Genomic DNA, 27655 nt, shown 5'->3' with positions numbered 1-27655 from the left:
ATTCTTATTTTGCTTTAATTTTATTTCAATGAAGTTTCCTAAGAAATTTGGGCATTAAAACTGAAAAAGTCATAGTAAGTGAACTAACTTAATAAATAAAACATAATAACTTAAAAATTTCCTCTGATTTTTTTATTATTTATTTAAGTTTTGAATGAAACTTTATTTTATGAAACAAAATCGCAACCTCATGCTAGTTTACAAATTTGGTATTACTGATTACTTTTTTATTTATAACTAAAGTAGTTCTGATAACTCAAAATGATTGGAAGCAGGTCCTTTTCAGGTTAAGCCAAATTATATTAAAAATAAGCTTAAATTACATATAACAAACAATTACGTAAATATAACATGATTAAGCAGTTTATTTTATAAAGTTGGGCAATGCATAGCCATCATGAAAACTGCCATTGGCATCCTTTTTTACGGACAGTTGCAGCATCATGTGCCAGCCTTAGCATCTGAAACACATGTTTTTTATTCTAGAGTTTCTATGTTGTCTTTTATCCCCCCCTCCCTGCTTCTGATTTTAGATTAAGAAGACTTTTGGATTGCCACAAAGTTTGAATACCTACTCTACTGTACTCTATGGATTTTTGTCAATTACTTTCAACTTTTGCATAATTGCAAAGATTTAAACTAATTAATTTTAAGTGTTGGATTAAGTATAACAACTACTTCACAGTAAACATATAAAACCATTGTGTTTTGAAACTAGATTTAAATACTGAAATAGTCACTATACATATTCATTTTACCAAAAAATTTATTCTTGTAAGTACATATATAAAGGGTGTCCCAAAACGACCACATAAACTCTGCACAGTTAGATTCCTTGTTGGCGTTCCTTTACAATGCATATTTTTTCGAGAAAAATACAAAAAAGAAAGTATGACGTTGCTGTCGGTGCATGGAAAAACCTTTTATTGAACATTCAACAACAGTATACGTACATTACGTATAACAACAAATATGTGTAATGATGTTTTAAACATTATCATCTGGAAAGATATGCAAATACTGTTGTTGATACGTTCAATAAAGTGTTTTTTCTTGCACTAGCGGTGATGTCATACTTTGTTTTTCTTATTTTTCTTATAAACTATGGATTGTACAGGAACGCTTCTTTGGGCAGTTTTTATGTACTCCCAAGGAGGAATCTAGCTGTGCAGAGTTAATGCAGTCGTTTTGGGATACCCTGTATTTGTAACGGATGTAACATTTGTGGCTTGATCACTAACTTAATTTGAATTACTTTTTAGATGGTAGAGACTCATGTATGCCTCATGGTTATTGAAGCAATTATAATGATCACTATCATGTCCCTCTGCGTTCGTCGTATCTCTTCTGCTCGTCAGGTTCCTCCTTTGGAGAAGGAGAAGATTGTACTACCGCCCCGGATCTCCAAAAGAAGAAATTCTGCCGATTCCTGCACTCCAATCGCATGTAAAGTAACAAAGAGATCTTCCAGTGAAGAGGTCTTAAGTGCAGGTATATACAAGCAGTATGATTTCTTGTTCGAAACGCTATTTTGTGACCTCTTCGGCTTTCGCAAATCAAAATAAAAATAGCTCTCTTAGGGAATCAATTGTGTTAATGTTGTGTAACTGCAATGGATTTTGACCGGAATATTTGCTTTTGAGGAAAGATTTAATGCAAATTAAGAAAGAGAATATTAATTGCCACTTTTTACGAGTCTTTTATAAATATAAATGTATTTACTGAATAGCAACAATATTACATACTGTAAAAGCAATTATTTAAAGAGGTTTAAATTTTCACAAGACTGTTGTAATCTGGTAGTTTTAAGCATCATCAAATATTTTTTCATGGTTGATTTTTCAACACTCTGTAATGTTCATATAAAGTTTGGGACGTTTTCAGCTTACGAAAATAATTGCTTTTACAGTATTCTTATTATGTAAATATATGCGAAAATCAGGGACCCAGAGCTGGAGTAAGTGCCCTGAGCCTAAGTGCTCCGGAGCTATATTTTACCTGGAGCTGGACATTTTGTTCTCTGCTCCAGGGCTCCTTTAGTTTTTCTTTTCTTCTTTTTGACAGTATTTTAAATAGACCTGAAAGTTAAAATTTGTTTCTTAGCCACTTAGTAGCCACTTTTTTCATGTGATAACTCACTTGATTCAGAAAATAGGAAAAAGGAAATTGAAAAAAAAATTTTTTGCTTCATCCGCCAGTTTTTGTAGAATAAAATTTTAAGCGTGCTCATATGATTAAAAAAGTCTAGAATGTTTTATTAAATGAAAAAAAAAACAGACTGATCGCAACAAATTTTTTGTTAAAATATATTGTATATATATTTTAAATTTTCATTATGTTATAAAAATAGTAAATTAAAATCTGAAACTCAAAAGATCTGAAAATCAATAGTAAAATTGCTGGCTGCTGGAACATATCTGGAGCATCAAAAAATGATTAATTTTATAGAAAAAAGTTTTTTTTTAAATAAAAGTCAAACATTTTCATTTGTTCAGAAAAGTTGAAAATATGCATTTTGAAATTTAGTTTTTATGAACAAATTCACATGAATACTCTTACAATGCTCAATATTTACATTCACTTCAGTCCAGTACAATTTATATTGCTTCTTAGAAGTTCAATTGAAACATAGTTGTATTTGGTGTTTGCAAAGATGAAATGTTTTAGTTATATGGTACTATTAGTTTAATTGTAGGATTGTTGAATTTTATTTTTTTCCCCTCTCTATTGGCATTTTTATTTGAAGAGGAAAATAATGTTAAAATAAATGAATGAATGGCTAATTCAATATTTTGTATAAATATTGTGAACTCAATGTGATGTCTGTTAAAGGAAATGTGGATGACTAAAATCTTACTTAGATGTATTGATTTTGTTTTATTATTTTAATATTGATTTTATATAATTTATAAATTTCATCTATTTAGTTGTTGCAATAATTGAATACTTTATGTAATACAAGCCAAGAGTGAAGAATATTTTAATTTTGTAATTTATAAATGACTATATTGGCCTTTTTTACCTGAAAATTTTTTTAAAAGGCAAAAAAGTGAAGAATTATATTCATTCTTAACCTTTCATGCTATCATTTGAAAGTGAAACTAAAAAGGGAGCCGATTCCCTTTGGGTAAGGCATACTTATTTTTTCATCAACTTATAGTAACACTTAATCTTTTAAAGAGAAATTTTGTTTGAAACATTAAAATTTTTGGATTAAGGAAAATAGATTGATACATTGAAAATGGTGTGCATCATATACAGTGTGTTTTCTAAGCATATCACATGTTGCTTGAGTTCTGTGTAGAAACTTGTTTAATTTTCATATTAATGTATTTTAATTTTTTAAAAATAAGACATTTCAAAACCGCACACTATATAGAAGTAGGAAAAAGAATGATTTAGTTTATCGTGTCATAAGGGAAAGAGAGGCTTGTATGCTTATAACCTGTTGCTCTTCGAAATTTGTGTTCCTAAATTAGCTTGGTACATACATGAATCAATCGTTATATAAAATTTTTTGAAGGCTAGAATTTTAGGGTTAAGAACATATGGTTAGACTTAAAAGTTCAGATTTTTGGAAATGATTTTCTAGCCTGAAATTGTTGCTGTGATGGGTTAACTAGATTTTTTGGGTTCATTTTAAGAATTTTCTTTATTGAAAATTGATGACGCTGGAAGAATTCAAGTTTAAAGTCTCATTTTGTTTTAAGATTGCTGGCATAAGTTGAACCAGACTTGGTTTTAAAAACCTCAAGTATCTCAATAACTTCAGAATTACGATCCATAGTTATGGATTACACTAGTTTTACTGTAGGATATTAATTTGATATGAAATTTAAATATGCTAATTAGGTTTGCTGATTTTTTGTAAATGAAAATCAGCAAGAAAATCTTTTTTAGTTGAAAAACAATTGAAAAATGCATTACGTATTTGGTTTTTTACTAGATATTTTGAAAAAAGAAAAAACAATTTTTTTTTTGTTTAAAAACTCCCGATGCAATTCTTATTATAAAAAATACCAAACATATTTTCCCCACCACTTAACAATTTCATTTATTTTCCAAAATCGTACAAAAAATGTCAATTTTTCTATTGCAGTTAATAACGCGTTTTTGTATTCATAAAACAGAAATAACAATTAAAATCAGCATAATTATTTATTGATTTTTATTAATTGAACTGATTTTGTTAATCTTGCTAGCCAACTTTTATTTTAAATGTATAAACAAGTTTGAAATTTGTCTGAAACATTTCAACTGTTATTTTAAACAATTTTTTTTCTTTCTATTTTTAGCAGAAGGGGTGCTTATTGTCGAACCACCAACAATATTCGACCCCATGTTAAAAGTAAGAATTTAACATCACCCTTTTTTGTTTTCCCTGATCTAATCTACAAAATCTTAACAATTCCTCTGTTTTTATCTAGGCAAAAAAGAAAAACAGAAAGCGCAGTAAAGGAGTTCACAGAACCATCTCGAATCCTAGTGTACCAAGTAAAAATTCAAATCCTCCTAGTCATTGTTTTGAAAAGACCGAATCCCACTCTGACGGATGCATGCTTTCAAACATAAAATCGAAGCATGCGTCGGAAAGGACAGATCACATGTGCGAAAACTGTAATGTCAGCTGTTTAGTAACAAAAGTAATTGATAAAGGAAGAAGGTTAAATGGAGCCCCTCTTCAAAATCTCACGAACGGATCAGTAATCAGTTCCAGAGTGGCCAATCAACAGTCGGGGAATGGCAACTTAGCAAACGGCAGAAGATTTAGTTTCAAAAAGTTCCTGAAATTTCAGAAAAGGGATTCTATCTAGTCTTGTTTCTGTATTTTAATTTATCTTTGTATAGTTACTGTCATGTTGCTGTTCGTCTATTTTTTACACATGATTGAAGTTTCATTTTCAGATTGTTTTTAGGAGACTTCTACTGTTTCATTGGCTATCAAATCTGTTATATTTTGGAGAAACTGTATTAAGTTTATTTTGGAATTTCAATGAAATTAGAAAAGAGAATCTATCTGATCAAATGTATTTCAATCGGCTTAATTTAACATTCAGCAATATTAGGGACCAACAGGAAAATATCATTGTTTCTAGCCAGTTAATCTTACCAACTGACTAAAGCTCAAAAGTGTTGATTTCTTTCTTTCCAATTTTTGTGTTATCCTGAAACCTTTGTTTTTAATATAATCTGTAAATATGGGACGCCATGTAAATGGAAGAAGTAAATAAAATGTCATCACTTTTAAAAGTTTTGTTTCATGTTCTTGCTATAAATTTTGTTTTCAACTCCATCAAATAAAGAATGCATCTTTTCATAAAATTCAATTAAGGTTTTCTATAATTTGCTTACAACAGATAGTGGTAAAGCACAAAATTGAAAATTATGCATCATACGTTTTTCGGTCTCACAAGAAACCCACTTTTCAATGTAAAAAACAAATCTAATAAGCGTATCTATTGCAAAAAGGACTAACTTGTAATCCTAAAACACATATGCATAATTTGTGCTTGAATAAGTCATGTCTATTTTCAGCATGAAAGGTGCATTATTTCTTTTTGGTAATTAGCTAGCAAAATACCAACTCAAACTTATAAGGAACACCAAAATATCTGAAAGAAGAATTGTTTGCAGTGAATCATTAGAAGAACATGTGGAGATGAAAAGTTTCTCACTCATTCACTAATTAAAACAAAGCAAACCTGAAGAACTACTTTATATCACATTAGTACAATCTGCTGATAGTGCTACACTTTATACAAAGCATTAATAAATTTATTTAACAGTGAAAACTCTTATTAGCAAAAAAAAAAAAAAAAAAAACTAAATATTTTGCTTATCACAATTTGAAGGCATTCGAAAAAGTTTCCCTTTTAAGCTAACTTGCACTTGTTCAGGAGTTTGCAATTTAAATGTAGGTATAAAAACTAAGCAAGATATTTTAGTAAATAAATTATTTACTTGCTTCATTTTTCAAGTTCTTATAAACCTTATATGAGGCAGTGAGAAGTAAAGGGATGCAAGTGGCAAAATTAAAAATTTAAACATAACCAGTTCAAATGGTAGGTGAACCTCTCCTCTGTCTTGGGACGAGATAGTACTGGTTGCCTTGGTAGGTACTGTTATACAGCATGACTTAGAAAAACTTTTCACTGAAAGTCTACCTAGGGGAACTTTGAAGGAGTTTTATTCAAAACTTGAAAATGTCCACTTACATTCCATTGCTTCTCACTGCCTCATATGTACATAACAACTTGACAACTATGTGTATACAAAATTAAAATGTGTAACCTCTTGAGCATATCAGTACAGCATTTTTCACCAAAAGTACTTGGAGCTTAGAATTCATGATAAGAACACTTCTAGTTGATTCTTAAAAACCTAGGATTTTCCCAAAACTTGCACAGAAGAGTCCCTCTGGACAAGTGCCGTTATTCTCAACATAGGTATCGTCTAAATATGTTTGGAAAATGTTTTAAATTTTTTTTTGAAATTTTACTTTTATAACTATGGTATATATTAAAATTAAATATATATGTATTACACGATATAAAAGAATGATTTAATTAAATGTTCCTATTTAATAGCAATTTTAGTAGAGCAATAGCATAAATAGACATTTTAACGGATCTTCTGAATGCAAAATACTTTTGGTGCAAACGCTGCATCATCCGAGGTTCAAAATGCTAAAAGACATATTGGTCACATTTACAAAGAAAGGTCTACGAGCCGGCTGAATGCAGGGAGCTTCAACAAATTGGTTTGCATCATAACCTGCAGTTGATCAATATACCGTTGAACTAACCTGCTTTCCACAAAACGGAGAAGGTTGAAAATAACCAGTTGACTGATCAAGGTATAGTATGACTCTAATAAGTTGAGCTATGACTTTGACAATGTTTACTTTCTTTTGGGTTAATAAGAAAGGATAATTGGTGCTGAGTTGAGTGGGGTTACTTTCGAAGTAGCTTTGCAAAATTTTTTAAACTCGAATCCATACCAATAACATGTCTTTTTTTGCTGAACTCCCCAAAAAGAAAAGAACATTGTCAAGGCATAGTTTAACTAATTTAAGACTTGCATTATAGACAGGCTTATGTAGATAAAACCAAATAAATGACACAAAAGATTTACAGTACAACCTCATTTATCCAGACTAACTGAGACCCAAGGCAATCCACAGAAGTGACAATCTGGATTACAAGCAAAACAGATTTTTAAATCGACAGTTCATTACAATAAAAAAGAAGTTTTGGAACAAAATTAATAGAATTGTTTACTTTATGCTAAAAAATATAAAAATAAATACTCGCATTTTCAGTAGGTCCACTCTCTTGTATTTCAAACACTAATAATGTTTAAATGATGCAAAATACTTCATCATTAATAAGTCAAAATAAAAAGTAATGTTTGGTACATATCATAATTTAAAATTAACCTGTGGGCAGACTGTAGATATTATGTGAAATCGGCAAATATCTAGTTAAGACGAGTCCATCGATGAGGGGGAAAAGTAAAAAATTGATAGCCTGTTCTGCTCATTTGAAAGTGACTGTTTAATTTATTGGCATTACACTACAATTTTACATTTCTAATGCATACTAATTTTAACATACATCTGCAAAAGCTGGCGTCCCAGAAAACTAATAGATGCATCCATTTCTGCCTGCATTGGATGCTTGGATGTTCGCCTTTCTATCTAATCGGTGGTTAGACTGCATGTGAACATAAAACAAAACAAGCTGATATCTGCATCACATGACTTCCTTTTACTCCAATTTAATGTCATTTCCTCATTACTGGCAATTTTAATATGATTCAATAGTTTACTCTAAATATCACTAACAGTGGCCAAATTGTCATCAGATTTAACAAAAAAAAAAAAAAAAAAAAGCCAAATTTGTCGCCAAGTTGGCAATTAAACTTGGCGACCAAAAGACTGGCGATATTTCGCCAAGTGTCCGCCAAATTATAACACCATAAGAGTTCACATCGAAATTAACAATGATTCCCCCCCCCCCAAAAACGGGCAAAAGACCTCTTTAGAAACACCCGAATGCAACCAAAAGGAGAGGTGCACAACTAGACCTCATTAGGAGTCTACGTACCAAATTTGAACTTTCTAGGACATTCCGTTCTTGAGTTATGCAACATACATACGTCATGAGAAAACTCATTGTAATTAACTCAGGGAATCGTCAAAATGAATATGCGCGTGTCTATGCGTTCTTGGGCACTTATCCACGTGTGATCGAGTTGAAAAAAAAACCTCACCATTCATTGGGGGGGTGAGTAAAATGGAAATTAAGGTCAATTTTTGAGTGAAATTTTTTTTGCAAATACAATACCTAATTTTTTGTAAAAGGAAGTAAAAACAAAAAGTCTACAGATTTCATCCATATTATCCAGACAAACGAGGGTCGAATAAATGAGGTTCAACTGTAATTTTAAACATTACATTGAACAGCTCGTCTACACAAAAAACCCCCCCAAGTTGACTATTTAGTTGACAGTTATTGTAAAATTAAAGCAATATTGAGATTCGTTCTGAAAGGATTTTTAATAAAATAGAAAAAATATAATAAAAATCAAGGAGACTAGTTCATTGTTTTAATTAGAAAAAATGCTGAAGAACCTATTCAAAAAATGATCAGCTTCTGAGACTTGTGAAAATATGAGTAATTTTAAAACAAATAATGCTTCCAATATTTCATGCAAATCAGATCTAATTACAAGCAGAGGCATGTGCTAAGCATTTCTCACCTTTTCTACAGCAAACATTTTTTTCAGAAGTCTTCTACAAAAAAAAAAAAAAATGCGATTCTAAATCAAACATTTTTTTTCTTGTTAATTAATTAATTAGCTCTCATCATTTGTCGAATATGCTTTCTTCCCTGGAAAGTTAGACATATTTATACAATAGCCACGTTCGTTCATAACGCGCTTTTCGACCCGGTAAATCCCTGCTCTGGTTCCACAAAAAAAAACGATTGAAAAATTCCCTGTTTCCATGTAAAAAAGAGGTTCTCCCATTGTACCAGAGAAAGCGGTTTTTACCCAGCATCCTTAGCGGCTAGTAGACGAACTTGTTTCGCGTAATGCATTTTGGGTAAAAACATCGCTTTCACTCCAGAGGCTAGCAGGAGTAGAAAGATTCCACATAAACCCCACAATTAACCAGAATGCGGTTAAAAGCAGGTTTTTTTCCGGGGTTGAAAATGTCCATGGAAACGGCCCTAATGGGAGTTTAGTATGTTAACTGAAAAAAAAAAATAGATTCCCTGTACCTATGGCAGAAAATACTTGGAACATAAACTATATAAGGTTTTAAAATGAAGATCAATAGTTGAGCAATTTTCAGGACTGTAATCACAGACTAATAGAGCAAGGATTCTTGACCTACGAGGGCCGCAATGCCCCAAGTAGCAAATATAAGTGATCCAAGTGTTGATTTACTGTCAAGCTTAATAAGCTTCAATAAAGAATTGAGTGTAGCTAACATATCTTAATTATTTTCAGTTATTTTTAAATAAAATTTTAATTTAAATTAACTTATTAAAATTTATTTGAAAGCAGTATTTTTAATAGACAATGACTAAACAAAACTATAGCAGTAAATCACACTTGAATCACCATTAATGAATTTCAAACATATTGTAAAAGAAATATGAGTTATATACAATGCTTGAAGTTTAAAAAAAATAAAAGCTACCTTTTTGGGCTAGTGTAATTCTCGGGAAAAAGGGTGGGTTGAGAAGGGGGAGGGGTGCATACAGATGTAAGGAATATTAAATTGAAAAATATTAAAATTAAGAAGTGTAAGGAACACTTTTGTTAAAATAAAAAGGGGGAGGGGCACTATTTCTTGGCCTTCCCCTTGCTATACACTCTCTGACTTTATGAATGAAATACATACAAATGTATTTTTTATTACAATTTACAAGTACTTTTTTTATTTTGATTATAAATTACTGACGTATTATTTCTGTACATACTTTGATTATATGCAGTTGTGAAGTTTTTTTTTTTTTTTAAATCACTGATGGCATTTGTGTTGAAGGTTTTGAAAAACTTTCAGTGTATCATCAACCAAGAGGTTAAGTATATAATCTGCGATTTGAAACTTTACCGTGACTTCATCCTGGTCATAATTTACCCACTCCGGTTCCTCCTCTTTCAGCTCTTTGATGAGAATGGTGTCGACAAAGTCCCTTTTTTTACGTCCCAACTTCATCGCAGACCACAAGGTTTGCTTCCTTCGAGACATTTTCGTGCTCTCTGAGGTAAGTTTCAGTGCAAGTTGGACTTCTTTCTCCAGTACTTTCATCAATCGGTTCTTGTCCACAGGGAATGCTGGCTTTGGTGTAAGTTTTCTAGTCCTTAACCAAGGCTGGGGTTCTGGATCTGTTTCACTGTTGCAAGGAAAATAAATTATAGTATATAAATGTACTATTGTGCTACTGTTTCACAAAATAATAAATAAGGGCAATTCTATCGCAACAGACTTGCCACTACATTAAGTCATTCACATTATGGTTATACTTTGCATGTAATGACAGGAATGAGGTTAAAGATAGTTATTTTCTATAAAATATTTAGTATCATTAATTATAAACAATGAAAAGTCACCGTAGCCGACTAACAGAAATTACCATTTTTTTGACATACCTTTATATTTATTCTTATTACGTACAAAGTAAATAATAATTCTTTACTAAAACAATATATTTAATGCAAAAGGGGTGTGGAAGAAATTTTTTTAGCAAAATTTGTTGAGTGCCAAAAAATAAACACAGTAGAACCCGTAAATTCGAACCCCGTTAGTCCGTATCGATCAATTTGATTGATTTTTTTATTTGCAGAGCGATCGTCAAATTTCATAATATTAATTTATATAGCCCTCTCTTGGGCAAGACCGTGTTATGTTGCTGATTGAATTCTCTTTTCCTGCCAATGCAACTTTTGAATCAATTTATTTTCCTCAATGGGGGAAAAAATTGGTTCAAAAGTTGTATTGCAGAGAAAATGGAACTCAAAGAACGACATAACACGGTCTTGCCCATGAGAGGGTTAATCCTCGTATCCTGAAATAAAAAAGTCTGAAATCTTTTCAGCAGAATACCTTAACCCCGTAACAGGGGAGGTGAAAAAGTAGGAAGTAACAGGGGACATGAGGTCTCAGAGACTGCTCTATTTATAATTTTTTTAAAAATCTTGTAATTAAGATACATTCCTGTAATTTGCCTTAGATGCTCTCTGAACTTTTATTAGCATGGGGGAAAATATTTTTGAATTTTGAATTGAAATATACCTTTTCCGAGCAAATTTTGCTAGAGTCTTACGACTTTTTTTGAGAAAATCATATGCAGCAGTAAAAAACGAACTATTCATAATAAAAATGAATCTATTACTTATTAATGATTTTATTTTAGTTCTTTAATATATACAGAACATTTTAGTACCAGAAAATTGATTATATCACGTTATGGGAAAATTTTGACAGCCCTTTAACTATTAGTATTTTTCATCGTATTTCGAGGAATAATTGAGTCTTTATTGTCCCTAGAATATCATTGCGTAACGTTTGTGAATATTTCAAATAGCTCTCAATCTCAACCAGAATATTTTGCATCTCTTCCGCGTAACGCGGATAAGATGAATGAACCTATATCCACGGTACTGACGTTAAAAACCAAGTCTACTACTGGCGAAAATTGCAACACTGAAGGGGAGGTTCGGTCTCACAGACCACTTCTAAAGAATGCAATGAAATTTAAACGAGACGCGCTTGCCTAAAGATACTGATAAGCAAGGGGTGTGTTCAAGGTCGCAAAACAGAAAGCTATTAGGAAAAACCATTAAATCGGACTGAAAATGAAATACGGGTGATCGGATGAACTTTTGAGCGGTCTGTGAGACCGCGTCCCCCCCCCCCCGTTAAGGGTTAAGCCAGGGTCGAATTTGGAAGGGTGGAGGCCCCTGGGCAACAAAGGAATGGAGGCCCCTAATCAGGGTTTGAAAAGATCATCATATTTTCGAAAATATCCAATACTTTGATATATATCTGAATATTTTGATATATATGTATATATCCGATATTTTCGACCCGTGAAAGTTAGGATATTTTGTAAAAATTTTATTGTGGAGACCCCGGGGCAGTAGCCCCGCCTGCCTTCCCTTAAATCCAACCCTGGGTTAAGCCATGATAAGAAAACTCCCGAGACACTTGTCTGTTTCCTAGAATCCGACTTCCCTGTTCAGGGAGAATATAATCAAACTAAACTGTCGCAGCAGAAGATTACAGACTTTATAAATAACAAAGTAAACTTGTTTACTGTTTATGTGTAATTCTATGTGTTGCATATAAAGGTCATTTTCAGTAAGTATGTTTTTTTTTTGTTTCATTCTCCGGATGATCTAGATTTTCGATGTTCTGGATTTCGTCGGATCCCAATTAATCCAAATTATTGGGGCTCTACTGTATTAAGAAAAAGCAATTTGCATGAATAATAGTCTAACATTTGATCCAAAACAGACAAAAAACAAATAAACTGCCACCATTGAAATACTCTCTGCTTAACTTGCATGCCTTCTTTTAATTCAAATAACTCACTTAAAAATTTGGTCAAGTAAGGGTTGAGTGAAATTTTTGATTAGTATTTCCTGCATGATCAAACGAGATTAAAATCTATTATTAGTATTTGAAATTGGGGCATTCTGTTTGAAGCACCTCATACCATGCTCTTGGACCAAAAATACAACAATAGCAAAAATGTAAGTACAAGAGGTGGAGTCCTGAGGAAAAAAGGGTGAGAATACACTTGCAGATTTTAGCATAAGGATTACTGAAATTAAAAGGCTATTGGTTCAAAAAAAGTAGATGGACCCTGTCTCAACTCGACTACCCCACCGTCTAATATGCAAACAAATTGAAAAGCATTTTTATAATTCATAAAAATATGAAATATTTACCTGAATTGTTCCAGTAGTATTTCTTTTGTTACATCAAATATCAAATCAATGAAAATCACTTGACTAGGATCGACAAGCTCAAATCGTTCTGCAATGCTCTCAAACTTCGGAGCCAAGATCTCATTTATTGAGAGACCTTGTTTTTTGCCATCCAACACCACATCAACAATATGATCCAAGACGTAGCTTATATTTTCGGTAATAGATTTTATGTCTTGGACTTTGGCCACATGTGTTTCTCTCACAAGGGAGATTGTTGATACTCCTGTTGAAGGGGGCGTGTATGGCGGAGGAGGCTTGTTGGGAATTTTTCGGTAGTAGAAAGAGTACTGCTGCTGAAGCAAGAGCTGTTGCTCAAGTTGTTGCACTTGAAATTCGTTTGTGCTAGATAAAAAGGCACCATCCAACCAGTTGACTGATTTGTTGAAAATGCTATTGTCATTCAAATCCTGGAGAGTTTGAGGATACTGAATCGTTACCTGGTCGTAGTTGTCAACCAGACTCGGAAAATGAGTAGTTTGTAGGGATAAATCCACCTCCAATTTGCTTCCTGTATTTTCAGCATCTTCAAATACAGCATATTTATTTTCATTATTTGCCTGTAAAGATTTTGATTTAAATGTCTGATATGTTTTAACAATAGATGAAACAGAATTAGTTAAATATTTTTCCATTAAGTGATTAACAATCGCTAGAACTGTTTTATCTTTATTTTGCACAGGAACATATGATTTTTTAACCACAGTTTCCAATATGTTGTAACTATTAGAGCTTTTTAAATGATTAGAATTTGATTTTTTCCTCTTTAGAAAAATAATTGTTTTAATAGCCTCATCGAGTATTGAAGAACACATATAATTGGCAACATTCACAATAAATAATTCTGAATTCGGTTTTATCTTGAGTGTTTTTTTACTACTACTAGATGACTTAGAATTGGAAAATGGCACTTGTAAAATACTTGACTCTATGGCATCTTGTGGCACTGATTTTTTATCAGGAACTATAAGCTTTTTAACAAAAGCATCTGAATGAGGAGCTGGACATCCACTGGAGGTGTCACATTTAAAGTTTTCGGCATCAACTTCTTCGTCTACGGAGCCAGTATTCACAACCGAGTGTGCTTCTGACGATGATTCCATTTCAGAAGATCCAGTGGATTCATTGAGCACCGTCCTATTGCTGTCATGGCTTTGGTCAGAATCGTGATCATCAACGAATTCTTCCGAGTAATTGCCCTCTTCGCCCGCAGATGAGGATTTGTGGGACAGAGAGTCATCTGTATGTTTTCCATTACTCGTGTGATTTGATGGAGATGCAGTCTCGGAAATGAATGTATCTGATTTAGATTCCGTTACATTATTAGAGCTTTTCTCATACTTATCAGCTATTTCTTCCACAGATTTTTCTAGCGATGAATGAGTTGAATCATTGGACTGGGCCTGTGATCTGCTTGAGTGATCGCTGATTATTTCTGAAGTTTCTACTTCAAGTGACGAAATTTCTCCGGCAGAATCCTTACTCTGATCACCTTTTGAGGAGAGCTCTTTTATTTCTGCAGAAATATTATTTACAAAGCTGTTGCTAATTGTTTTTATTGTAGATAGTTCTTGCACTGACAAAGGTAATGCAGACGTTTTCACTTCTGATCGTGTTCTTGATTCTGGGCTTCTTTCAGTGAAACTTTTAGCTACAAAAAGTTCAATAGAAATACAAATTAAAATTCTGATACATTCTTAACAATTTATTAGTTTAGATATAATACATATGAAGCAAAAATATTAAGTAGAATAACGCTAAGATAATCAATTTTTGGGACACATTTACATTTAATATAGGAAAAAACTAACTATCAATAAAAGGAATGTTTATAGTTGCATCAAGATATCCTTAGAAAAATGTTTTGTTTTCGCTAATATCTTTAAAATATATACAAATTTTTTTTCAATATATCAGGTATTCAGTTTTAAGTACCTTTAATCACACACAAGCAGAAGCCTTTACCCCCCCCCCTCTTGCCTGAAAAAGCTGTTTTTAACAAAGTAGTTTAGGACAGACCCATTGTTTACGGAGGTTTTAAAGATGGGGGGGGGGCTGACCCCACCCCTAGCTTTGAAAAATGAATGATTTGCATATAAGTGTAGTTATAAGTATTGTTTTCAAATAAAATTTGCATTGAATATACATCTCCCCCCCTCCCCCCGGGAAGATATCTAAATGACAAGTCTAATTTAGTTGGCTGTATTGGATTTTATGGTGCAAGAGTCTTAATAGGCTATACTGTGCCAAGGGCTTTGTTTCGGATCAAGCCGAAAATTCATATTGAAGGACTTACGTAGGGTCCATTTTTCTGCTTTATGCCCTAAAGCAAGTGAGACTTTGTGAGCAATCCTTGCCATGAACATTTCATTATGAAAATAATTTTTCTCTTTCCTTGTTCTGAAAGATACATTACAATTTATTAACCACTTCTTTGCAACTAAGCCGTAATAAATCCTATCCTAAGGCTTCATGCTAAAAGACACGCTGCTATCAGTAAGGATAAAACTTCAATTTGACCACACAAAACATTTCCAAATGTCACATATTTTACTCCAGACTGAATTTCGTAAATAAATTAATAAAAACTAGTGAAACAAAAATCAATTTTAGCTGTTTAAAACCTGGGTCTCCAGTTAATGAATAGTTATTAAAGTGTTTTATATAGCTGTCTTCTGTTTCTAATTTCACAAGTAAGTGTGGATAAAGTTCGTCCTTTTGTTCCTATTTATTTTATTCAAGAGGCGAGTGCCGACACAAATAAGGTTAGTTATCAAGAATGCTTTCTCATACACGACAAAAAACAACTTACATGCCCCTTTTCTAAATGGCATAATAATTTTTGCAGATATTATAAAAGCACTTATTTTTCCTTGGCTTAATTTTTGCGCTAGGCCCTCACAATTGTGAAAATTTAAGCTTTGCGAAAAATTTCATCTTTATGTCTAGTCAACTTTCGGTTTTGATCATATGAAATTTGTAAAATTTTCATTTTGTGAAATCACAGACATTCTTATAATCCTGAAAATTATGGCTCATGAAAATAAGTGCTTTTACATTAAAAAGTTATAATATCTTTTGTGAATCAAAATCTTTAAAATCTAAGCATTTGCTGATTTTGTTTCTGGTAAAAAAGCTCAAAACAAATTAACACAGTAAAGCACATATTACACAGCAAATTACTACAATGAGAAAATATTTACCTGATTCTGGGCTACTTCCATTAATTTCAGCAGATTTTTTCTGTAAAAATGCAACCATAATCAGCACACATTAACAAAGTATAATGCAATAAGGATATTTTTATTGTTCTATTAATAATATTGATAATTCAAGCTTTAAATATGTCATAAATTATAAATATTTAAAATTAATTTTTTTTTTCAAAAATTAAAAAATAAATTTATGCAATATAGATTTTAACAATAGTACATGCACCCTCACAGAGCTAGGCAAAATATAACATTGTCTGCAAATGTATTTTTTTAGGGATCAACTTTTTTGCTTAGTGTCATTTAACAACATTTAATACACTTCCAAACAGCTACATCATTTGAAATTAAAATTGTTAATAACCTAGTTAATAAATAAATAAATTTTTGTTAGTGTATATTGATTAGATTCAATATACACTTACATGAGATATCAGATATAATAAAATACCAAAAAAAAAAAAAAAAAACATATTCAAATGAAAGTATTTACAGCGTTTTACTGCAAATTATCTGTACTTGGCAGCAAACATAATTGTTACAAATACATTTGTTTCATCAGTGCTCAAACATCAGATTCTGTGCTATTACTTTCAAAAAAACTGTTTGTAAAAAAATATATTTTCTCTACAAAACGACATATTTCATATTGCAAAACAAACTGAAAATTTTGATTTTGTATTTACCACAGTGACTATGCACAATCCATATTGGTGGTGGGTATCTTTGTACATACATAAAGTCTTTTTTATGAATACTTGAAAAATGTGTTCAATTGCACAGTTCATTTTAGTGATGCTGCTATATACATAGATGCAGAATCTTCCCTTCAATTTAAAACAATATGCTTAGCAATTCTTTAACATAAATGAGAAAACTATTATAAGTAAGATAGTGGAAAAAAAAAACATATATTCATTAGTTATAATCCATAGTTGATAAATGTTGCTTAACTTCAAATCTCTTTTATTACAATATTTAATTTTATTTTATAAAAATGCCAGTTCAACTAGAATGAATGCTTTCAGTAAGCACCAGGAACTTAAGCATTTTTTTTTTTGAACTAAGTATAAAAAATCCCTATAATTACAAAGGCTTCATCATCATGAGAAGAAGCGCAGGGTGCAACAAACAATAGTGTCTTTTCTCCATAATCAAAAATATTCTAAAATGCTATAAAAGCATTTATTTTTGTGATTTCAGAGAGCCTGTTGTGATTGTGAAAATTTAATCCTCACAAAAAATATCGACTTTTAGTTTTGTTGTTATGAAATTTGAAGAATTTTCAACTCGCAAACTCAAATATATTTATTTTCGCAAAAACTACGTTTCGTGAAAATAATTGCTTTTATAGTAACTTTAAAATATATTTTAAAAAATCCATCAGGGAGTTCCATTTTTTTAAAGAAAAGTCCAAGACAGAGACCTTATGAGTTCACATGATAATGATGTTCTCGTATTGTCTGTTTCACTCTTTTTGATTTTTCTCTCCTCAACTCATAAAAGTGAAGTCTTTCTAAGTGAGACAGGCTGGTTATAAATGAGAAAATTAAAATAAAAAAGATAATGGGAAAATATTTAGTGAGAAAAGATCTTTAAAATACACTTACTTCTGAAAATGTATCATGAACGTATGGTGTTTGTTTTCTAAGTCTCCTAGATTCAAGTATTTTTTCTGGTCGAGGCCATTTAATTTGAGGCTTTACTACGGTGGTGTTAGAAGTTTGAGGAAGGGATACTGCAGATTCAATCTGATGCTTTGTTTGCTGAATGTACTGGTTATATGCCTAAGTAAGATATTTAGTGCATGATTCTTTAAAAATATCCAAATAAAATATACAAATACATATTAGTATTAATAATAATAATGTAAAATTCATCTTGATTTAAAAACATAGCACAAGGTAAAAAAAAAGGTCTCATGCTTTTATGATATAAACTTCAGCAAAAATGAAGATAAATAAAAAACATGAAATCTAAACACGGTAAGGTATTCTATATAAGGTGAAAAATTAAGAAAATCAGCGGGGTGAAAAGCATAAAAATGTAATTTCTACGTCTTAATTGAATGGGGTAAATACAGCAGCTTCCTAAATTGTTCAAATTTCACTGTAAAGCCTTTCTAAACATCTAATCCTGTAATCCCGACCCACATCCTGTATTGTTGAGAAATATAACTTCAGTTTAACCTACTTAGATTTCTCAACAAAAGAGAGAGAGAGAAAGAAGTTTTTGAAATAACTTTTGGATCAGTCTAGTCAAACTGACTGTAATTGACGCAAAAATTTAAAACATTTAATTGAAAAAAATCTTTGAATCTAAACTGCTATGAAGATTTAACAGTGGTATGAGGTAGAACTATCTTTCTCTTTAACTAAGCAAAATATAAAGCAAGGAGTTCAAAAAACATCTAATTAAGTATATAGTATACCATTCATAAAATTACAAGTAATAATTTTTATTAAGAATACCCTAAGGCAGTGGTTCCCAAACATCAGACCTCCGCGGACCCCCTCTGGAAAATTACAAACTTCTCCCCCCTCCACCCTGTACGCGCAAAAAAGAAAAAAAAAAAGATTTGACGCAGTTAAATCTATTTTTTTTCTAATGGTTTTACGCGTTTTTTCTACAAATTGATGAACTCATTGTTCTGTACATTTTTCAGAGCTCTTGTCTGGTTTTCATTTCTTACATTATTTTTTTGAGTTATAGAAGCAAAATTCTATTTCAAATTCAATTAGGGACAAAAATATTATCACAAAATTTCTACAACATGAGTCTTGAAAATTTTGGAGCAAATGTTTTAGTCGAAGTATAATATCCCAACTGTAAAAAATAGCCTCAATGTTTGTATTTTACTTAATATAATTTTGCAACAACATGAACTTCGTCATGTACACAAAATTAATTAAAGTGTAGTTTGTTTACTTCCGAGAGTTCCGGGGGGGGGGGGGGGGAGAGACTGTGTCCTGCAAGTGCTTAAGCAAGAACTTTTTTATTCCTCATAAACGTGCTTTCGTTTTGAATTAAAAAATCGTTATTCGTCTTTTAATCTCAATTATAATTAACGTTTTAGCTGGAGCGCATCGCGGACCCCTGGGCCTAAGGACAATATTTCAATAACATTACAATTTTTACAGAAACTTTGAGCTTTAACCCCTTGTGTACCAAGTAACTGCTAGTGGATACATGCTATGTATAAACCGAAATCTGATTGTAACCTTATATGCATACATGGCTGATTTAGGTGTACAACCAGTGTAAGAAGCACAGGAAACATCATAAGGTACATTTTCTTTTATTGGGATTGTATAAAATTACAAAAGTTGCAAAATGTCTCAGTTACAAAATATTAGAATGAGTTATAAAACATCTGGTATGGAAGGGGTTAAAATGTTTTGTCCAACATAAAATCTACTCTGAGGGACTTTAAAAATGCAGCAGCAACTTCAAAGTTGTCGCAGAGATTGCTTTTAATACACTGCTCAAAACAATTAAAGGATATTGAGGTTTTGGGTTGATTTTAAACCTGGAGAACTTTTTGGATGATTGATATATTATCGATAGGCGTTAGTAAACTATTTGAGACAAAAATTACATTTGTATGGCAGGAAAAAATACTTTTTTTCAACTTTTGGGTACAAAAGGGAAAAAAATGCACTTAGTGTGTATGAGAAAAGCGATAAAAAAAATTGAAGTTTTCTTAAAAGAAAATTGCTTCTAATAGGGGGTATGGTAACTCCGGACGGCCAGCAATGTAAAACACCTCTGAGGCATGGAATTAATGAGGCTTAAAGCGCTTTTTCTGGTTCTTAGAGAGTTTGGGGAGGTGGTAGGCGTCCAAAAACTCGTTGCCTAGAATATCCCAAACATGCTCTATTAGGTTTATATCTGAAGAACAGGCTAGCCATTCCATTCGTATGATTCTTTTCGCCAAAAGAAAATTATTCATCAAGTAAGAACGATGTGGTCTGCAATTTTCGTCCATTAACATGAAGTCACCTCCAATTGCTGCAAAGTAAGGGACTACAATAGGTGTGAGGATCTCACCCCTACTTTGACGACCGGTCAGAGTTCCATTCGGAATGACACGCAGCTCGGTGAGCCCATCAATAGAGATGCCAGCATGCACCATCACACCACCACCACCACCAAATCTGACATTTTCGGGCGCGAACGATGGATTGTTTCTAGTGCCAAGCTCCCTCCAGATGAAAATATGCCATTAAATGGATAAAGACAAGAACGGGACTTTTCAGAGAAAAAAATATTGCTCCATTCAATTCTTCTCCAATTCACATGCTCTGTTACCCACTCCCTGTATCGCGATGGCGTCTCGCAGCTAATGTGACACAGACCATTGGTCGACGAGCATACAGACTTACAGCGTGAAGGCGATTTCGGACAGTTTGTGTCAAAATTGTGGTGCCAGTACCCGAATGAAGGTGTCATTGTAGTGGGGTGGCATTCAAACTTCAGTGCCTCGGCGTCGTTAAAGCTAAATAACGGTCTTCGTTGAGCGTTGTTGACCGTCTGCGACCTTGCCCTGATCTTCAGCCAGCATTTCCAGTCTCTAAAAACCGTTTCCATCTCATAGAAATCATACTTTGCAAAACTCGAATAGCTTTTGCTGGCTTGGCTTGTGTTTGGCTTTACTCTAGCCTGACAACCACTTTAGAAGCTTCTGATTCCGTTAAATGAGTTCGTTGAGGCATCATATTCATCGAAACAACGCACTTACTGAATGTCAATCATTATATTCTGCTTTGTCTTAGAATAAGTTAAGAGCGAAATCTCATTCGCCGCCACTGAAATGTCGTCTTCAACGTCAAACTCAAAATTTGCATACTGCGACGCTTGAAATTAAGAAGAATTTGCATTTGTAAGTCCCTTCTTTGATTCTATGCAAAAAAATATTTGCTAATACCTTTTTTTGTACGAAAACTTACAATATCCTTTAATTGTTTTGAGCAGTGTACTTAAAATACTTTTGGTGGAGAGATACAATGAGAAGTTTCTTTCATCAATTTTTTTTTATATTTCTTTTAATATAATGCTTCTGCAATGGCAAAAGCACACATACGTAATTCAATCAGAAACTTACTTCAATTTGTTTTTGCAGTGACAACTCTTTTTCTTTCAGTTGTTCTCGATATTTTTTCTTTTGCTCACGCTTCAGTTTTTCAGCTTCAGCCTTACGCCTGCGTAATTCTTCTGCTAATGCATGGATACGGACTTCAATATCACTCTGATCAGATGCAGTTTCTGTATAAAAAATACATGGCTTAATAACAAGTCGAAACAAAAATCTCCAAACACCAGTACTTAAAGCTAGTTTTACTTTATTTGTGAAACAATGAGTGAAGTAATACTACGATAGTATTGTACATTGAACAGTACATTGATTTGCACATTGATTAGTATGTTGAACTTTTAAAATTAAAACATTGAGCGTCGGTCTGGGGTTTCGGGCATGCGGGATTAGGGGTATGGGCGCCCATATGCAATATTTTAAGGGGGGGGGGGACTCAGATATTTTCCCCATGGTTTAGCAGGATATTTTCCCATAGACACCAATTTCATTACAGATTAGAGTTAATAAAGTTTGACATTTTTCATAAATTATTCATCAATTGCTGGAGAAGAAATGATTTTACATTTTTTGCAAAGAAAAAAGTACTAAAAGCAAGTAAGTTCTAATTTCTAAGGGGGGGGGGCCTTGAGCCTCCCCTTGCCCCCTATATGGGTGCCCTTGATTAGGGGTTGATCCCCTTAAACTTAGCTTCTAAAAAGCTTCCAAAAATTATCGGTTAGCACGGAAATATGCATTTTTTTTTTCAGATTTGCTTTTTCAATAAATAATTTGTGGTCCATCTTGGTTGATCAGATTTTGTGAAGGGTCAGTTAATGGACCCAAATTTCCTCTGGGAAGATCCCTGACTTTTTATTACTCTTTTTTAGCCATAGATCACAATCGGCCAATATGTATAGTGCAACCAAGACATTTTTTAGAGGGTACTGCAATTTCCCATTTTTAAGACAACCTTTGATCTCACCCTACCTTTTTTTTTACATTTCTCAAAGTGCCTTCCTTATCCCACGGGACTTTAAGCAATTGATCATAAAAGAAGATCTTCTTTCTCAAAATGTAAAAATTTAAAGCATTATAACAATCTTTCTCCCAGCGAGATTCAACTAACTTAACTGATGCTAAAGTTTACATTTGTCTTTAAATGCTAAACTGGCTTTTAAACTCCATGTTCAAATCACTGTCTTAAAACCATAAATAAAAAAAAGTACAAACCTGAATGAGATATTGTATAAGAATCATCTGAACCACTGGAATCATGACGTCTCATATTCCGAGGGACTAGGGGTGCTCTAATTCCTAATCCTGAATCCTTTTTCAGGCTTTGTTTAGGGCTTGTATTCCTGAAGGAAAGGGGACTGCTAAGCAAAATGCTTTTCCTGCTTGTGGTAGATTCAAATGATTCTGAATAAATATCCGAGTTGGAGGATCTATCTTTAAGGGAAGGTGAGCTGAAAATAAAACAAAGAATTTACAATGCATGAATTGATTTGAGAAAATCTCAAATCCTAACTGTGACATAAGTTTCAAACGGTAGCCAAAAAATCGAATTTTGAACACATGCAATCAAACCACAGACCCCACATGCAATGTTCAAAATGTTACGTCATGCAGAACATACCCGAAATATTTTTGCCCCAACTTACATGACAATTGATGATACTTCATCACCTATTATTTCTTCTCCAACAGAATTTTCTGCAGGGGCATCAACGGTATGCACAGATGTTGCTGAACTTCCACTTTTAATATCTTCTTTCAGTGAACTGTGGTGCATGAACAATATTTACTCATACAAACTTTCAGAAGATTTATTAAAAATATTATACTTATTATTATTATTAGAATTACAAATGAAATCATGCAGAGTCAAAATTATTTGATTTAGTCAAAAAAATCCAACATGATATGTGTTATGATTTTCATGGTATTTTCAAGATAAATTCATGTTATACAGCAGGTTTTTTTTTAAATCCTTTTAGATGCTTCTAAACACTAAAAGAACAATATATTATATTGTTGACCGAAATTGGCATAATTTTGATTAGAAATAAATCAATAAGTTTCAAGCCAAAATTATTGTAAAAGGTATAATGAACACATGCAGAGCATCACCAATGTATTTCAAATGTGTGGCAAAATTTTAAAATTGCCATCTCTCTTTCAAAGTTGCTTTAATTAAAACTTTACTATTAGATGCAATAGAACCAGCTGTACAATACTGAAAACTCTTAGACAACTGAACAATGTATGTTTTATTAAATTGGGGTTCAAGAATCCATTCAGTCATAATACCCTCGATAGATGCCTGCATATTTTTTTGAAACTTTGAGGTCTTAAATTATTACTGTTAAATGGAGAATGATCAAGAGGTATATATATAGTTTCAGGAGGTATGATTTCCCAGACTAGTCAGTGAAACTTTCAAGTGAAATTCAATTGAAAATAATGCAAACAGATTAACAGTACGTTTATTCTTTCTAATGCATTGTACTTTTCTGTGGCATGAGTATTTCAGCAGTCTTTGTACTTTCAAAATAATAATGTGCCATTTACAGATTCTCAGATGACAACATAATGGTTAAAACATTCTATCGCATTTGTGGCTTTTCACAACTATTTAAATCACCCAATTGCAATCTTACTGCGTATGCATGTTGTAAAATTGAATATTACAAGAATTTGCACAGCCAATCCTTCAATATATTTAATAAACATTTCCAAAACATATTAAACAACAAGCTTGTCAAGTAATCTCATCAAATATCCTTTATTCTCCACTCCATGAGAATTCATACAATTTTTTTGAAATTCAATTTTACTTTAACCAGCCTAAAACTATAAAAGCTACATCTAAGCAATTTATACATAACTTACACATATTTTTATGAATTTAGGATGACTAAAGTAAAATCAAGTCGAAAATGTGTCTGAGCACTTGCACACTTAAATGAATTTAACATAGTTTTCCATTTGTTTCTTACAAATCACAAAATTGTCTCTAAAGGGATGAAATGATAACTCTTCAACAATATTTCCGAAATTGATTTTATTAAGGAGACACTTTAAGTTTTTGTATTTGGAAAAAGTCAAACATGTAAAAAAAAATAGATACCTTGCTACAGTAGTAACGTATGACTCTGCCCCGGAACTACCTTTTTCGGGAGTAAGAGCTTCTTCCACGCCATTTCCCGAGGAAGATCCGGAATTGCTCTCTTCCAGGATGGATGAACTTTCCTTGTTGCTAAGCTTATGACTACTACTTGCGTTTTTAATGGATGAAGTTATATCACTGGATTGACTAGAGAAATTCACTTTAGCTTCTGGTGGAGGTGCAGTTTCTGTGTTTGGTTCCGTTTTGTTCATATCTGAAATCAAAAACTCTTTGAAGTTATGAAAAAGTGGTCCAATCTATCACATCTATTTTGCATAAGTAATCTTAAGAATTCATTAACAAAATAGGAGATGATAACTTGGTTAGATGAGTTTGTAGTTATAAAATAACAAGAATAAAACTTCAAGATATTCCACCATTAGGAAACAAATTAGTATGGAGCTATTGATACAAGCAAGGTCCTGTATTTATTGTAAGCATAATAGTGCAATATGTAGAGAAAGTGTGTAAATACATAAAATTCAAACTCTGACAAGTCAAAAAATACAAATTGTGTTATGCACAAAAACAAAACAACTCAGTTAAGTTCAAAAGCATGTTAAAATAATTTTATTACAACAAACACCTAATAATTAATTCAGCAAGTATAGCAATAGCTCTCCAAAGAATTATTCTTCAACAGAAACCAACAAGACTTATGAGTTTGCAGAAATTACGAGTGCAGTGTTGGCAAATCTTGTCTTATTTGCCAAACTTTTGACCCCTTAAGAGGGAAAAGTATTAACTTATTAAACAAATTTTTGTAAAAAGTTAAGATTCTTTAAAAAAAAAAGAAAAAAGTCAGAAATTCAAATAAATGAATCTCAGTCCTGTTATTGTCAAAATTTGCAAAATAAAATTTTCCAACAATAATAATAATTATTAAAACAAAGCCCAAGCCTCATGCTTTTGTTTATTCATAGTTTCACCAAAGAAGATCTTTGGTATTTCCAGCTTAGCATTAGAAACTCAAAACATGTGTATGCATTATTTTTGCTTACTTTGTGCTTTAGAAATTTACCTTATCATTGATTCAATCTTGATAAAGTTTGATATATCTTTTAAAGCTCTTAAAATTTGTTCCAGTGAGTCTTTAGTTTCATGTCTTTATATGATTAGAACTTCTTAAAAACTGATCTAAATGATGAGCAATTTTGCTTTTCCCACAGAAAATATGAAGGAAAAAGATATAGCTATGTAAAACGAAATATGTGGTTAGAAGCATGCAATAAGAAATGAAGTTAAGAAGCTCAGTTAATAAAGTTAATAAATACAGTTAAGAAGACTAAGTTGATAATTAAATATTTTATTAAATAAATAGCATAACATAGAATTTAGCTAAGACAAAACATCATTTATTTAGAGCTCATAAATCAAGCATACTGTTTAATTCTGTTGATGTAGAAGAAACATAGTACTTTGTCTTCTTTTTACTGTGGTCAACAAGTTCCAATGCCTTTTGTTCAAGTTCTCTAACTGCCATTTCTTCACTATCAAGCTTTTTATGCCATTGAAGTAGACTTTCAACATGCTTTCTTCTCTGCAGAATACGTTGTTCCCTTTTAGTTAAATGCCTGTGAGAATACAATAACTATGCATAAAATAAATTGCCTGTAGTTTCAATAACTTTTTTATTAAAAAAAAAATCTTCCATACAGGTTCTCGAAAGATGTACTCTATTTCTGAAGAAGATAATACCCTCTCCCACCCCCTAAAATAACATTGAAGTAAACAGGGGTCTGTCCAGGATTTTTCACAGGGTCCGTTTTTTGTGAAAAATCAAATAATTTTGTGAAAAATGAATTAATTTTGTAAAAAATCAAATAATTTTGCAAAAAAAAAAAAAAAAAAAAAAAAAAAAAATTGTTAAAACAAAATTTTAGAATTTAGAGATGGTACAAACTGCATCAATTAAATTTAAAGTTGAGCGTTTGACTCTTCTATGTCGAAAAAATCATTCTGGAGTGTTTATCTGATATTTGGCGGGGGGGGGGGGGGGGGCATCGCTCTCTCAAGTATCAATACTTATCTACCATTCAACATTATGTTAAATTATACTAGAAATATTTCTGTACAGTATTTAAAATAACAGTAACAAAAAAATAAATAAAATAAAATTCAGAATAGGGTTCAGCATTTAACTTTTTGACCCAAGACACTCTTAAAAAGCACAGAATTTCGTTTAAAACTTATAAATTCCGTGATTTTAACAAAAATAAAAAGATATTTTAATTGTTTACCTCTTAACAAAGCGTAATAAACATTAAAAATGCGAAAAATCGGATTCCCATAGCGGATGCAAAGAGATCGCAATTCTCAAAGTGAAGGCATTAAAAGTATAAAAACGGCTCGTAAAAGAAATATTTTTGATAAAATTATTTTAAAATTGCAATTTAGGGTCCTATGATAAACATTTCATTAATATCTGTGGACACAGTTGACGCAAAAAAAAAAAAAAAAAAAAAAAAAAAAAAACATCTATTCAGCATTTTAATTTTTGACTCATAACAGAAAATGGAATTTTGCTTTAAAAACTTGAAATGAGAGTTCCAACAAAAATAAAGAGACTTTTCATTTATTTGCATCCTAATAAAGCGAAGCTAGCTTGAAAAAAGAACAAAATACGATTCTCATATCGGATGTTAAAAGATTGCATTTTTCAAAATGCAGACATCTAAAGAAAAAAAAAACGGTAATTAAAAGAGTTTATTTAAAGTTAATCATCCTTGTTAACATCGAAAAATCAAAACCCATATAATTTTCTTCCAAAATAACAATTAAACATCGCACCGCACCGCAAAAATGCAAATATTGACAAGCTGGTAAAATGATAAGAATATTTTCTAATCAAGTCATTACAAAGGTTTAACGCCAGACGCTGCTAAGTGGTGATAATTTTGAAGTTGGTAACCCTACCTGAAGAGATCATATTTTTTCCCCACCCTTACTATCTATCCCTTTGCAGTTCTAAGTTCATTTCGCAGATACAGTGGCTCCCAAAAGTGTTCGTACACCTTGAAATTTTGTAGTAAAACCAGAATAACGCAAAACTGAATTTGAATATGAAGTCCAATTTTTTTTCACACCATTCTTATGCCATTCTGAATAAAACTCAGTAGTTTTTTTCAAAATATTGCCAGATTTTATTTTTGAAATTTGTCGAAAAATGAAGAGTCGGCGAAATAATAC

The 27655-nt window shown here is 32.0% G+C and overlaps 2 protein-coding genes across 4 annotated transcripts in view; one reads left to right on the top strand and one right to left on the bottom strand.

Moving 5' to 3' along the window:
- LOC129216207 (SUN domain-containing ossification factor-like) overlaps positions 1 to 5250 on the top strand; it is a 109114-nt gene extending 103864 nt beyond the window's left edge. The window contains exons 14-17 of one of the 3 annotated variants that reach the window (XM_054850395.1): positions 1263 to 1491; positions 3097 to 3127; positions 4296 to 4348; positions 4428 to 4594. In XM_054850395.1, coding sequence (XP_054706370.1) covers positions 1263 to 1491; positions 3097 to 3127; positions 4296 to 4348; positions 4428 to 4456 — 342 coding nt within the window. In that variant the 3' untranslated portion in view covers positions 4457 to 4594. Of the gene's footprint in view, positions 1 to 1262; positions 1492 to 3096; positions 3128 to 4295; positions 4349 to 4427 lie in introns of all 3 variants that reach the window. The other 2 variants (XM_054850393.1, XM_054850394.1) reach the window with 2 other exon arrangements.
- A 4576-nt stretch (positions 5251 to 9826) lies between these two features.
- The window catches only part of LOC129216716 (centrosome-associated protein 350-like), a 94779-nt gene continuing 76950 nt past the window's right edge, over positions 9827 to 27655 (bottom strand). The window contains exons 24-32 of the mRNA XM_054850933.1: positions 25850 to 26040; positions 24428 to 24680; positions 22959 to 23078; positions 22528 to 22763; positions 21328 to 21488; positions 17834 to 18010; positions 16215 to 16254; positions 12973 to 14662; positions 9827 to 10412 (exon numbers count right to left, since the gene is read on the bottom strand). Of these exons, the coding sequence (XP_054706908.1) occupies positions 10037 to 10412; positions 12973 to 14662; positions 16215 to 16254; positions 17834 to 18010; positions 21328 to 21488; positions 22528 to 22763; positions 22959 to 23078; positions 24428 to 24680; positions 25850 to 26040 (3244 nt within the window). The 3' untranslated portion in view covers positions 9827 to 10036. The remainder of the gene's footprint in view (positions 10413 to 12972; positions 14663 to 16214; positions 16255 to 17833; positions 18011 to 21327; positions 21489 to 22527; positions 22764 to 22958; positions 23079 to 24427; positions 24681 to 25849; positions 26041 to 27655) is intronic.

This window comes from Uloborus diversus, chromosome 2 (assembly GCF_026930045.1).
Source record: "Uloborus diversus isolate 005 chromosome 2, Udiv.v.3.1, whole genome shotgun sequence".
Lineage (NCBI taxonomy): Eukaryota > Metazoa > Arthropoda > Arachnida > Araneae > Uloboridae > Uloborus > Uloborus diversus.
Note: the sequence above shows the minus strand (reverse complement) of the source record. Positions and strands in the feature narration are given on the sequence as shown.